Source organism: Dermacentor andersoni, chromosome 5, assembly GCF_023375885.2.
Source record: "Dermacentor andersoni chromosome 5, qqDerAnde1_hic_scaffold, whole genome shotgun sequence".
NCBI classification, from domain to species: Eukaryota; Metazoa; Arthropoda; class Arachnida; order Ixodida; family Ixodidae; genus Dermacentor; species Dermacentor andersoni.
Window position 1 is genome coordinate 61036249 of NC_092818.1, and position 13492 is coordinate 61049740.

The following is a 13492-nucleotide window of genomic DNA, read 5'->3' on the forward strand; positions in this document are numbered from 1 at the left end:
CGCGAGAAGGTGAGCTTCGATGTGTTCTTGCACTGTGTTGTTTATGCCCAATTGAAGGAATTTCTCCGTCGAGGTGTTGACCGGTAGTCCGAGAGCGCATTTGTAAGCTTTCCTAAGGATTGCCTCTAATTGTTCTTTTTCCTGCTCGAGCGGTGTTTGGTATGGGACACTGTATACAATCCTACTGATCACGAGGGCCTGTATTAGCCTACATGTGTCCTCTTCTTTCATACCTCGCCGTCTGTTTGAGATTCTTGCGATCATCCTCGTGATCTGAGCTGTAGTGTTTGCCAGCTGTCTGATTGTGTGGTCCACACGACAGTTGCTTTGTATCCACATGCCAAGGATCTTAACTTGGGATACCTCCGGAATCTTCTTCCCCCCTATGAAGATGTCTATGGAGTTTTGCAGATTGTATCCTCTTCTGTAGACTCTGAGCACCTCGGATTTCTCCGGGGAGCAGACAAGCCCGCAGTGTTCAGTGTATGCATGGACTGTATCTGCTGCGCTCTGCAGAAGGTCTTGTTTTTCTCCTAAGGATCCCTTGGTCACCCAGATTGTGACGTCGTCGGCGTATATGGCATGCCTGAGCCCTTCAATTTTTTCGAGCTTCCGTGCTAACCCGATCATAACAATGTTAAAAAGCGTAGGGGATATCGCAGAGCCTTGCGGTGTTCCCTTTTTGGGCATGTTGAAGGTGTCAGTCCTGATGCCTCCTATACCAATGGTGGCGGTTCTGTCACTGAGGAAAGCTCTGACGTAGTTGTGTATTCTCTGCCCGCAACCAATGTTGCTGAGACCCTCCAGCACAGCCCTATGACTTACATTGTCGAAGGCCGCCTTAAGATCGAGTGCAAGCAAGATATTTTCTCCATATTTCGGGATGGTAGTAAGTACCTCCTCCTTAATCTGCAGGAGGATGTCTTGCGTTGAGAGGCATTTTCTGAATCCAAACATAGTGTGTGGCATGAGCTCGTTATCCTCCAGGTGGGTCTCCAACCTCTGAAGCACAATTCTCTCGTATACTTTTCCCAAGCAGGGCGTTAGCGAAATGGGTCGCAGGTTTTCCAGGCAGGGAGTCTTTCCGGACTTCGGAATCATAACTATTTCCGCATGTCTCCAGTCGTCCGGGATAGTCCCCTGTTCCCAGTGTTTATTTACGAATTCTGTAAATCGTTTGATGGAGTTTTCGTCCAGGTTCCTTATCATGGCGTTGGTGATGCCATCCTTGCCTGGCGTGGTGTTCTTTGTGGCAGACATCACAGCGTGTCTTACTTCTTCTATGGTAATGGGTTCATCTAGAGCGGGATTTGCTTCGCCCGTGTATGCCAAGCTGCAGTCGACGTCCGTTGTATCCCCAATGTAGCGCTGCTTGATGTTCTTTAGCATTTCCCGGTCTGTGCCTTGGAATCGGTGCGCGATCCGTTGGGTCGTTTTACGATTTTCGGACTTGGTCATGGTTGGGTCTATAAGACTCCTTAGCAAGGCCCATGTCTTTTTCCAGCCCAGGGTCCCCTGTAGCTCGTTGCATTTTTGGTCCCAGTTGCGCCCTGCGAGTTCTGTCGCATACTCTTCGGCTTGTCTGGTGACCTCAACGATTTTTAGTCTGAGTTTTCTGTTGTGCTTCTGCCGCCTCCATCTTCTTAGTAGCCCCCGTCGGGCGTCCCATAGGTGTAAAAGATGCTTATCCACCTCGGGTGTGTTGGTGGTGAGGGCGACCTCTCGGGTTAGCCTTTTGCAGTCTGCCTTGATTCCTGCGACCCAGCTCGTAATGTCTGTGATCTCAGTGTCTTCGGACTCCGCCCTAGTTTTTCTATAGGCTACCCAGTCGGTGAGCCTAGCCCGGCCAAGTCTTTTCCTGATCGGGAGGGTTTCTATCTTGATGCGCAAAATGAAGTGGTCGCTGCCAAGCGTTTCCCCGTCGTTTTCCCATCGAGCGTCCCTTACCCCTCTGACAAATGCCAAGTCTGGGCACGAATCTCGGTTGATACTGTTCCCCACTCGCGTGGGTTGGGTGTGGTCTGTGATGAGACTAAGCCTTCTGCGATCCGTTTCTCTGGCTAGGTCCCTGCCTTTTTGAGTTTCCTTAACGTAGCCCCAGCTTTTGTGCCAGGCATTAAAATCCCCCAGGATGACGAGACCCTTCTTGCCTGCTGCTTGTTCTGCCTTGCGTAACAGGTAGCCAAAATTGGCTTTCCTCTGGCTGGGCGGGCTGTAAATGTTGAGGAGAAAGATGCTTTCTTGGCTTCTCTTTTGGGTAATAATTTCAATAAAGACGTGGTCAATGTCCGTTGCGTCGATGTCGTGTTTGATTACGGTGACAGCTTTGGCAACCAGCGTCGCGACCTTACTCTGGCTGAGCCCTTCATAGACTGTGTACCCCGCAAGAGTGGGTGAGCAGCCGGTTTCCTGTAGGGCGATTATGTCTGGCGGAGCTGTGCAGTTAGTGATGTATTGTTTAAGGAGACCCTGCTTTCTGCGGATCCCACGGCAGTTCCACTGCCATATATCGAGGGTTTCCAACTTGACCGGGCGTTTAGGGTTGCTCGCCATACTCAGCCGATGGCCTAGTATAGGGTTTAGTTCTGGATTTCATGCCTGTTAATTGTACTAGGCGTTCTCTGTCCTTGCGCGCCTCCTCTTGGATGTTAGAAACGAGGTTGCTAAGATTCGCTAGTGCATCATTCATGGCCACCATGGCAGTTGTGAATTCCTGCCGCCCTATGGTGGCCGACTGGGTTTCGGCTGTTTGCGGCTTTGAGTTTGTCTGCCCTGTTCTCAGTGCCTTAAGTTCATCTATGAGCTCGTTGAGCTTCTGTCTGAGCTCAGCATTTTCTGCCCTGAGAGTCTGAATAGTTTGCCTTAGCTCATTTACTTCGTCATTCTGCGTGTTCGTGTTCTTTGGAGCAGTGGGAGAGGCTGAGAAAAGATGCGCTTTCCAGCTCACCTTACTGTCTTCTTCCTTCTTGTGTGATAGACGCCCTGTTCTTTTGTTATAACCTCGAAGAAAGTTCCAGAGCGCTATGAATGAAGGGGACAGAAATTTTGGGCTCCGACAATACCGGGCGTCTTTTCGTCGGTGATTGAAAGTGGCTATGCTGACGAAAAACGCATACCTTTACACACGTTGCCGCTGAAACCCTTGCGTTGGTTCACTTCCCTGGTGACTCACTCACGCACGATTGCGTGGCACAGTTAACGCATGTAGTGCGAGAGAGAAGTGTTGAGTATTTGGCGAATAACCTGTTCGGAAAACATGCGTTGCCTATCGCAGCTATCGCGAGAAATCGCGATAGGCAAGGCACATGTGGCCAAGTGGTAAGGCATAAAGAGCTAACTTGTAACTTGGTGTATAGGGGCTGTGCACCGACGTCATCGAGGACAGAGAGCACGGCGAAAAGCTTCACGTTATCTAGATCCACTTATATCCAGCAGGACAACGGAAGCTTTGAATGGGACTACAAAACTGCCTACGTGACGTCATGTGAATACTCCATATATATCTACGTTTCTTTTTTTTTTTCATTGTGTCATGCGCAGTGTTGTGAATAGCTCTTGCGATCTGCAATGTTCATATAAGAGCGGTGCGAATAGTGCGAATAGCTTAAAAAAGAAAGAAAGTAAGGATTGGAGAGAGAGAGAGAGAATCTGACGTAGCGTTGAAATCGGAAGCCTACGACTTATTGAACCGACACATCCATTCTCGGCCTTTGTGTCACGTGACATGTGTGGGGGGTCTCGTGTCTCACAGGAGTACGTAGCGTGCCTCAATCCCCTCACATGAAGTCACGTAGGAAAGCCAACTAGCAGCCACATGTACACTCGGAAGTAAAACGCCGGGGACGCTTGACGCGTTCACCTTTCTTTCCAGCGCAAGTGTGCGTAGTTGGGCCGGCGAAGTTTTACGGAACCGGCAATTTTTTTTTTTTTTTTTTTTTTGACGACAGCACTGGGAGCGCCGTCATCAGGGGCTGCTAACACTGCGTTTTTAAACACCCACCAACAACCAATACACTGCACTGATATCGATTCGTATGCATGAAAATGATTATACCGACGCGATCACGGTGTTTCCCGACCATTTTAATCCGTGTCACTGCACTCTGAACTCAGCAGTTTTTCCTGCAACAGCCCATGATGACGGCGCCCACGAGCTGAAAAAAAAAATGCTTTGTACAGTCGGCACCAAAAGTTTATGAGCCGCGAGACCCGAGAGAAAGCTGTATGTCTCGCTGCCCGGGCACGCAGCCTCCGATATTCTGCACTCCCAGCTTGTACTAGCGAACAACATGTTGTATCGCGGTTTCATCGACTATACAGTCACAAAAATGTTCGAAAATTATTCGTTTTCTCAGATCCCGCGGTCCGTAAACTTCTAAGGCCGGCTGTACTTTGTCCGTGTTGAAGAGTAGTAGTTCCTGCTTTCTAGCTGTGAGCGAAGACGTCTGCGTTTAGTTCGTCTAGAAAAGGATTGGAGCTTTAATACAATGAAAAGACAGGGGTTTTTTGAAGAAAAGAAGTGAGAGATTGAAGGTGAACGATTGAGAGAGAGCTAATTATTAGAGAGTCTTAGCTCGTCCCGTATACGTATTACCCTTCACGGATTACCGGGAGACGCGGACGGCAGATGATGATGATGATGATGATGATGATGATGATATAAAGCGCCACTGCCGACGCCTTGTAGCAGTACTTAAGCAAAGTAAGATTGGTCACCGCAATAAAGCTCCGTGTCTTCCCTGGTTATATACTGTCCGCCACGATATGGCGCCTACGACTCGGCGGTTCACGCTTAGGTATCTGGTAACCCGGTATTCCGTAAACTGCAGTTACGTTTTACGGACAAGCTAAAACTCTCCATTTTTCTGCTTTGCGCGCTGCTGGTACGCTTTCCCTTTATTTTTTTACGCCGCTAGCGAGCGTTTTCGAGCACGCCCACGTTGCTTTACGTTCACGCCTGCCTTTTGTTCTGCTTCTTTTCTTCCCCTTTCCCTCGGCAGTGATTTGTTGGAAGATTCCTCGAGCATGGGTGAGAAAGGAAACACACAGGTATATACGCCGAAACCTTCCTCATTCTCGAAGGGCGCTTACAGTGCCTCAGAGATGCTCTCTAAAGGGGACACCAGTGAGGGATGTGTTAGGTTAAGCTCTATTAGTTAACGGCACTCCTGTTGTAACAGCTACACGGCCTCTCTCGTAGCGTAAGAGGCGGCGGCTCGGTAAGCCGGAATGGACGCCAACACGTAAGACAGGTGGCGACGACCTCTTAATGTTCCCGCAACAGCACGCTCTGGCGTCACGAATTCTGACAGCGTCTGCTTGGGGCCCCAGTTAATTGTTTATCGATAACCGCCTAGATTGCTCTCCAAAGGAACTACAGACTGAAAGCAGCATGCTTGGCAAACTGTCCTGCGCCAAGGCGACCTAAGTAGGACAAACTGCTTTAAAGTACGTGGCAACACATTGACGTACCGGCGCTGAAATCTCGGCGAAAAATATTTTTTAAAAAAGAGGGAGGGGGCAGAGGGGGAGGGGGCAGGGGGGAGGCTGCAGGAGGGGCAGAGATTGGTGTATTTTCTTTTTCAGCAATATAACTTTTGCGGGCTAACTATTAAAAGCAGAATTTCGAATAATGCTTGATAAGCTTGAGCTACGCTATATCTCGAAGCCAACTCTGGTGCTGCCTATTCAAATAAGCGTAAAACGTAGAAATGCTTTCATGAGGCAACATCTGGACCGATTTGAATGAACTTTGTTGTATTTAGTAGACAAAGCTAAAATCCAGCAGCTGCAGGAGAAAAGTTTTAATTTAGACCCTGGATTTTTAACAAAAAATTCCAAACATTTTTAAGGTTAACAAATAAAAATCAGGAGAACGAAGTTTACAAATTCATTACTCTACACCAAAAACAAATAGCGCAGTTATGTAAACTGCATCCGTTAGAGAATCTAAATGGGACAAGTTTGATATATCACATTATATTACAGGTGAACTTGCTACAATTTTTACGACGCTTCTGCATAATAAATCAATTTGTCAGCTTCCGGTGTGCTATTACATACAGGTTACAAAATTGTGATATCCTTTTTCGTTGCAGAATTATAGAATCGTAAACTCGCTAGTTTTGTTGTCTATCAATTTACGATTTTTAACAATTTTTATTAAAAATTTTCCGACTTAAATAAAATGTTATCTTCCAATAGTCACTAGAATATAACGTTTTATTTGAAATGCAACAAACCTCACCAAATTTGGTGCATTGGTTGCCAAGAAAAACGCTTTCTTTGTTCCCATGTATTTAGATAGGAGTCCCCTAGCTAAAGATTCCTCTTAATGTTGCTTTTTAGTATACTATATAAGGGGACACTAGAGGTACTCCTTTGATAATACAGAAGCCCAATTCACAAAGCTTGTAGTAACTGCTAATTCTTGGTGGGCCAGGCTAGCATGTTTGTCATAACAATTAGCCTGTGCCTGTTTCTACAACGAAAAAGAAAATGATTTGTCAGCGGAGGAAATGAAAGCAGAACTCTTTTTTTTTTTCTGGTAAATTCTGCAGGTAAACTGCAGCACATATTTCGCAGTGTTTACGACTAGCAGTTAGCAAGCCTCGACCAGGCGTCGTCACAAGCTCTGACGTCACTGTGCCGTTTGCATCGGGATACTTTGAGATGGCGTCGCCATTAGAAGCTAACATAATTAATTAGCTTGCTTCCCGGCCTAAGAATTCCACTTTTGCCATCATTAAAAGAGAATCAACTGTATAGAAGTGGAATGTTAAAATATGGCTGAACTAAACATATCTCTCTTCGGTGTCCTTCTAACGTGTCTGTAATACCTAGTATCAGACCCTCAACTAAAGTACTCGGAACTCTGAATGTATTCTAATGATGGGATGTATACCGGCTAGGCATGGGGTTAGCGTTGTTATAAGGTAGCGGTGGGTCGATGCTGTAAGCCTTGTATTATACCGTTATGTGCGTTATTATAACGCTTACGAATAGCAGGATGTTGCTGAATGCTAAGCGGAGACGTATTGTCAGAGGCAAAAGTTTACGGGCCTCGAGAGGCAGTTACAAGAAAAAAAGGAACACACAGAAAGGGTAATATTCTCGCAGCAAATAATAATAATAATAATAATAATAATAATAATAATAATAATAATAATAATAATAATAATAATAATGTTTACTACTGCCGTGCCCAGGAACAGCGTATGTCTCGGATTAAGGGAACTTCGCAGACTGCGTTATAAAACGACCATACTACGACACTATGTGCAAAATACATCGCGAGGACAAGTGTTTATGTAAAACATACAAATGTGTGCAGTTCGTGCATTCTCTGACGTCACCCTTTCTCGATGTTCAGGTGCTTTGAAACAAAAGCGGCTTAAAATGGAAACTGTCTCGGTAAGCCGGGTTAATAAACAGCTCTTTGGTTTTAGAGTCCGCGTTAATATTTTGCCTATAAACTTAAAATTCAGCAGGCTCGTCAGAAAAAAAAAAAAAAAAAACACAGTAAACTTCTGCATCATGGCACTGGGAGCGTTGTCGCGGGCTTGTTTCTTCTTCATGGCACCTTCTCAGTTTGCGTGTGGCTTGTTTTCATTTTTGCTTTTGCACCCCGCACGCTATACATACGAGGCTTCTTAAAACCTTCTTGAGCGTATAAGCATAGTTTCATGCTTTCGCCAGGTTTTTGTGGGCGTAAGATCCGTTTTTTCTTTCGCCAAGAATTTCCGCAAAATGTTGCGGAAAGAAAGAATCGCTGTAAAAGAGACCACGAACGGAGAATATCTAGGGAAGGTAGCCAAATATAATTTTCTTAAGAACGCGCGCCGCTCAGTACGCAATACCGGAGACTTGGATGTAAGCAGTAGGGATCGTGGCGTCACCACGTGACGTTGGGCCTAACCTAAGCACACAGATGTACCACTGCAGTGATCGACTATATTCTACCATTTCAGTAGCAACATAACTATTATGCAGTGCGTAATATATATATATATATATATTTGAAGAGGACACTTGATCGCAAAGCAACGCAAAAGCCTTTCTAACACGTTGTGGTCGAACAAACCGTCACATGATGGCGCCACCAGCTATCTCGCTACCTTCTACGTCACCGGTGTTCCGATATTATCTGAAGGAAATTACGTGACGGTGCAAGCTAAAACACTAAATAGCCAGTGTGCACGTGTGGACGAAAGTAAACCCGCGTATTCACAAGGCATCTCTTATGTAAGGTGGTTTCGTCATTGGTCGTCGTTTGAGCGTGCCAGACATCTTGACATCGTGTTGGCGACACGACCGTAGAGGTGTAGGAACAACTGCAGAATGCTCTTACCAAAGATAACCTTTGTGAATGCCGGCCCTGTGGTAGGCGCGGTCAGCTCGGTGACAATTTATATAAATTCAGCAGAAGTTCCGCTTGCAAAACCACGCTGCACACATGTGCCTTCTGTGCTTCTGCGCTTCAAAGCGATAGTTCACCGAGAGGCGCTCGCCTCCGCTATGACGTCACGGTAACGAGCGAACCCAATTGACTTTGAGCCGGACGTCATCGTGGGCGGACCGCGATTGCGCAGACGAGCTTCCGGGGCGTGCGGAGCAGCAAGTTCCGCCACGTGTTCGGCAGCCCGGCGCGCAAGGGCCAGTGCTACGAGTGCGTCAAGATCACCAAGGACGCGCACGACAGCCACTTCTGCGCCGTCAACCCCAAATTCATCGCCATCGTCACCGAGACAGCCGGCGGAGGGTCCTTCCTCGTGCTGCCCGTCGAACACGTGAGTGATCCCACCGATGGGGCCTCCGAGACTGCACTACACCGGTGTGTGATCTCGGAGGACCGACACGGCTGCCGTGCTCGCCTTCGCAGCCGCGCGCGCACCCGTCCGCTTCTAGGACCGGTGTGTTAACCATCCGATCTGTCGTTGGACGTCCTAGCAACAAGACTGCCCTTACGTGTGACTCAACTGCCATGAACGGCCATATAACTTACTGATGCGCGATGTCGTCATCCAGATTGGACGCTTTGGCCACACGTGTGTCTTTATCGCTCAAGTTGCCTTATATGGTGAGCGATCAGGCTGTAGACGGGCACGCAGTATAAGTTCCACCTTATGGTACAAACACGCTATATATATAGCCACACCGAGAATGCCAAATCAAGCAGGTTAAAGAAAAACTGATGGAGTAGGTAGAGCGCCCGTCAAGTGAAGCCACCGCGTCGCCATCTTGCTGGGGGCAAAAGCGCGCCACTCGCTGCAGCTTGTGTGTTAGTTCGGGTCGTCGTATCTTGCCGTGCGCGGTGCTGTACGGATCCCAAGAAGTGCTAGCGCGCTCGGGCGTTTTGAGGAAAGTTGACGTACAAGCAGTTGACATGTGTTAATGTTATCCTTCTCATTTAAACAAGGTTGCAGGTTAGCATTGCCTTAATCTAGAATAAAGGAAACATTTGTATTTCAGGCTAAAAGGGAACGGCCACCACCAAAGTTCCGAGATATCCCATGCATTGAGGATGCTAAAGCACCGGCGACACCTGATGACAATGAAGATAATAATGAACACTTATGTTTGTTGGATATACTGCTATTTCTCATGCTAGATTTTCAGTTTTTAATTGCTTCTTGTTATGGCAGCTTTCGTGATTGATCAATTTCTGCACTGCATTAAATAAGTTGAATAAACGCTCATTATTGCGCGAACGTTTCTCTACTTTGTGGCAGCTGCATATTCATGCCGAAAAAATGGAAAAATTCCCCAGTACTCGGATATCTGCGATCCGGAGACCTCCAATATGGCTCCCCTCATAGCCCACAGCGTTGCATTAGAACTTGAAAAATCCGTTAAGCAATTAAAAACCGCTGGAACAGCGCTGCGAAGCCCTTGGCCAACCGCTTCTTGCCCCCCGCAAGATGGCCGCCACCGGCTTCACCCGAGCCCATAGGCCGGTATAGGCGACTTCCACTCCAGCAGTTTTTCTTTAACCTCCTTGTGCGAAACCCAGGCGTTATCTCATCGTCCCCTCGGTGACATGACCGTAAGGAGGCATTTCGAGAAGCCCCTGTTTTTGTACTCCAATAACATGTTTTTCCCGACAGAAGCTCGAGTCTCTATCTTCGCTGGCTAAGAGGCTTTTTCCTATTGATCTACGGAAACAAACGGGCACGCGATCATTGTCCTTTCAGTCTACCGAAAACTAAGCCAAACAAATAAAAGTAAAGAAACGCACATCGTGAAGGTTCCTGATTGTGCAAGGTGTCAAACACTGGCGATGTAAAACGATAAACGTCCGCGTAGAGATTTGCAAAGGCGAACTATTTTTCTGGAGGAGCGAACGTCTTGGCGGTGTGTAGAAACGACTAAACGCTAATTTGGCAAGTACTTTCGACGAGTGAAACGACTGTTCTCGCTTCTTATTCTGCTTCCTCTTCTTTCTGGAACGAGCAGACTGGCAGGGTAGAGGTATCCGCTGGCAAGGTAACGGGCCACAAAGGACCGGTGCTGGACCTCAAATGGAACCCCTTCAACGACAACGTCATCGCCTCCTGCTCAGACGACTGCACAGTAAGCAGCAGGATTTCTTCTTCTTCTTCTTCTTCTTATTATTATTATTATTATTGTTGTTGTAGTTGTCGCACGCCTTCGCTGGCCTCTTTCTGCGCGAAATTAGACAACCAGATGTGTACAACTAATTAGTCATGTAATCTTACAGATTTGCGTAGGGGCGTACGTCTGGCTAAACAGGTTATGCGCCGGTTACTTGTGAAACTTACTGCGGCTTGTGCTATACGATTGAAATGCCAGCCTACAACGATCGTGCCAGAACATGTAGATCGCACTCAGACCGCTACGTCACAAAGATGCATCGGCGCCGACGTCGGTGGTACGTGGTGCCTACATCGACGCCCACAGCTCTTTCTTGCCTACGGCGCGCCTACTACGGCGTGCTTCATAATCAGAAAGTGGTTCTGGCACGTAAAACCCCATAATTAAAAAAAAGGCGTATTGTCCAATGCAGCTAAGCAGGCAAGAATAAAAAAAAATAAAGCTACATAAATGTTATTTATCGCAAAAGACGGCTGAAACTTGTTCGCGACTGTCCTTCATGTTGAAGGAAACTGCAAAGAAATTTTTGACCTCGTAAGAAGCCCAGTTTTGACAAGGACAGACGTACACCGACCAAATAAAGCTTCTTTTTTTCTTCTTTTAAGACGTTGCACAAGCAAGAACGCAGACCTATATCTACTGGCAAAGAAATTCTGAAACTGGCCCCTGTGAGACCACCGTGAACTGAAAAAAAAAGAAGGAAGTTAAGTTCTACGGCACCGTGAATAAACATAGACAAAACGGAACAAAAAATGTTATCGATCTTGTCCTTTTGGCTCCACTAAATGGATAACATTTTATTTATTGACGGTGCCACAGAGCCCAACTTGTACAGTTCACGGTGCTCACTGCTTCCAGTTCCCGAATTTTCCGAAGTTCTTTGCCAGTAGATATAGGTGTGCGCTCTTTCTTTTTCTCTCGTCTTTCGATCCGTTGTTATACATTAAACATGTAGAGTAGCATGCCAAAGCTGTTGCTCGGCGAACCTCCCCACCCACCATTAATAATATATCTCACTAGCGCGCACGTAGTTTCACTACTGGTTGATATTACGGTTTCCTTGTGACGTACACATTCTTGGAATGCGTAAGGTATGTACACGGCGGGCGGGCTATGCTGTGTTAATAAAGTACAATGGCAGTGCGCACGTTTAAAAAACATTAGGTTTGTGGTCTGGCATAACGCAGCACCATCCTTCCGAGTAGTTTAGCTCGCGAGGCCGAAATGCGAAACATGACATCTTTTTGTTCACTACTGCAGATACGGCAGCAGCCTCCGTGCAAAATCTTACGCCACGAAAAGCTCGCAAAAACAGTTTTTGATAGCGAAACAGAAATTTAAAAAAAGGAGACGCCTTTGCCGCTCACCGGAAGTGACGCATGACCCAGACCGTTGAGAACCAGCGCCGCTCCTCGGCATGGCCTCCGAGATTAAGCGGCTGTCCGCAACGCGCTATAATAAAAAAAAAAAAAAGGAAATCGAGGACGGCGACGTCATATCCGCTAACCACCAAGGTGCACCCGTCGTCTGCTTAGGAGCTGCAGAAGGCTGCTGATAAGAAAATTAAGACACTTGCCAGCCCTGAAGCTTTGCCACGATTTCTTCAGTAGTATATATACTTACCCATTTATAACCCATTTGTCACGTGTGTCGCCACGTAACGAGGGGCACGTCTCTCTGCCGCGCCCTTCTCGCGTTCAACCGCTACACAAGCGCGACCCCCGACGCAGGTCAAGATCTGGTACATTCCCGAGGAAGGCCTGCCTCGCAATACGAACCTGGTGGAGCCGCTGGTGGACCTGCGGGGACACCGGAGGCGCGTCGGCTACGTCGAGTGGCACCCGACCGCCGAGAACATCCTGCTCAGCGCCGGTTTCGACCACATGGTCAGCGCCTCCTCTCCCTCGTTGACCACTCGCGCTCGTGACTAGAAAAGCGCTGCGAGATTTTTTTTGACAGTCGCGGTGTATTTTACGGTAGTGATACGTTAACTGTGTGTGTGTGTGTGTGTGTGTGTGTGTGTGTGTGTGTGTGTGTGTGTGTGTGTGTGTGTGTGTGTGTGTGTGTGCGTGTGCGTGCGTGCGTGCGTGCGTGCGTGCGTGCGTGCGTGCGTGCGTGCGTGCGTGCGTGCGTGCGTGCGTGCGTGCGCGCGTGTCAAGCTGCTGATCTAAGTATTCTGTGGCTGCTCCTTTGTTTCATGAATAAGGCTTGTATTTTTCTTTTTCATTTTTACAGATTCAAGAAGCAGTTGTTTTGTTATTGTTATTTTTAATCTTTCACCCTAACCACCCGAAGCAGTACGCCAAGCGCCGTCGCTGAGCTCATTTTCATCTCTTATTTCTAGCACTTTATTATTATTATTACTGTTGTTGTCGTTGTTAAATGAAGGACAATAAACTTAATCTCAGTTTCAACTGTCCCTCTGTGCGCCGTAACTCGTTAACAGGCGCTCTTTAAAGCTTGCTTCTCCACAGCAAGAAGCTTTGCGGGGGGAAGCCCGCTTTACTGGCAGTTTGCCTTGAATGGACGTCGTGCTCAACAATAGCGCGCCCTCCGATTCGCTCCGCTTGTGCGTCCCAGTTTCACGCAAATATGAATGACGAAACGGTGCTTTAACTTCAATGTGTCTAGGCAAAAGACGACACTGAGTTTCACTTCTCGCAATGTCACACAAGTCCACAGCTCTTCAACATTGCCCGTTTTGACGGACGGGAAAGAGCCTCTAACGCAATTGACATTGGCTTACTCGAATTAACATAATACAACAGCTCATAGATTAGTAGTACAGTCAAACGCCTTTATAACGACATGCACGGGAACTACAAAAAAAGAGTTCGTTATATAGGTCACCCCCTTGTAAAAATCGCGAAAAAAATTA

At 47.2% G+C, this 13492-nt stretch overlaps 1 protein-coding gene across 5 annotated transcripts in view; it reads left to right on the forward strand.

Annotated features, from left to right (window-relative positions):
- Positions 1 to 13492, forward strand: part of LOC126530699 (coronin-2B-like) — a 257873-nt gene that overhangs the window by 196310 nt on the left and 48071 nt on the right. For 3 of the 5 annotated variants that reach the window (XM_050177966.3, XM_055070740.1, XM_055070739.1), the window contains exons 2-5: positions 5001 to 5049; positions 8592 to 8789; positions 10456 to 10572; positions 12345 to 12500. In XM_050177966.3, the coding sequence (XP_050033923.1) occupies positions 5026 to 5049; positions 8592 to 8789; positions 10456 to 10572; positions 12345 to 12500 (495 nt within the window). In that variant the 5' untranslated portion in view covers positions 5001 to 5025. Of the gene's footprint in view, positions 1 to 3351; positions 3485 to 5000; positions 5050 to 8591; positions 8790 to 10455; positions 10573 to 12344; positions 12501 to 13492 lie in introns of those variants that run through there. The other 2 variants (XM_055070741.2, XM_050177965.3) reach the window with 2 other exon arrangements.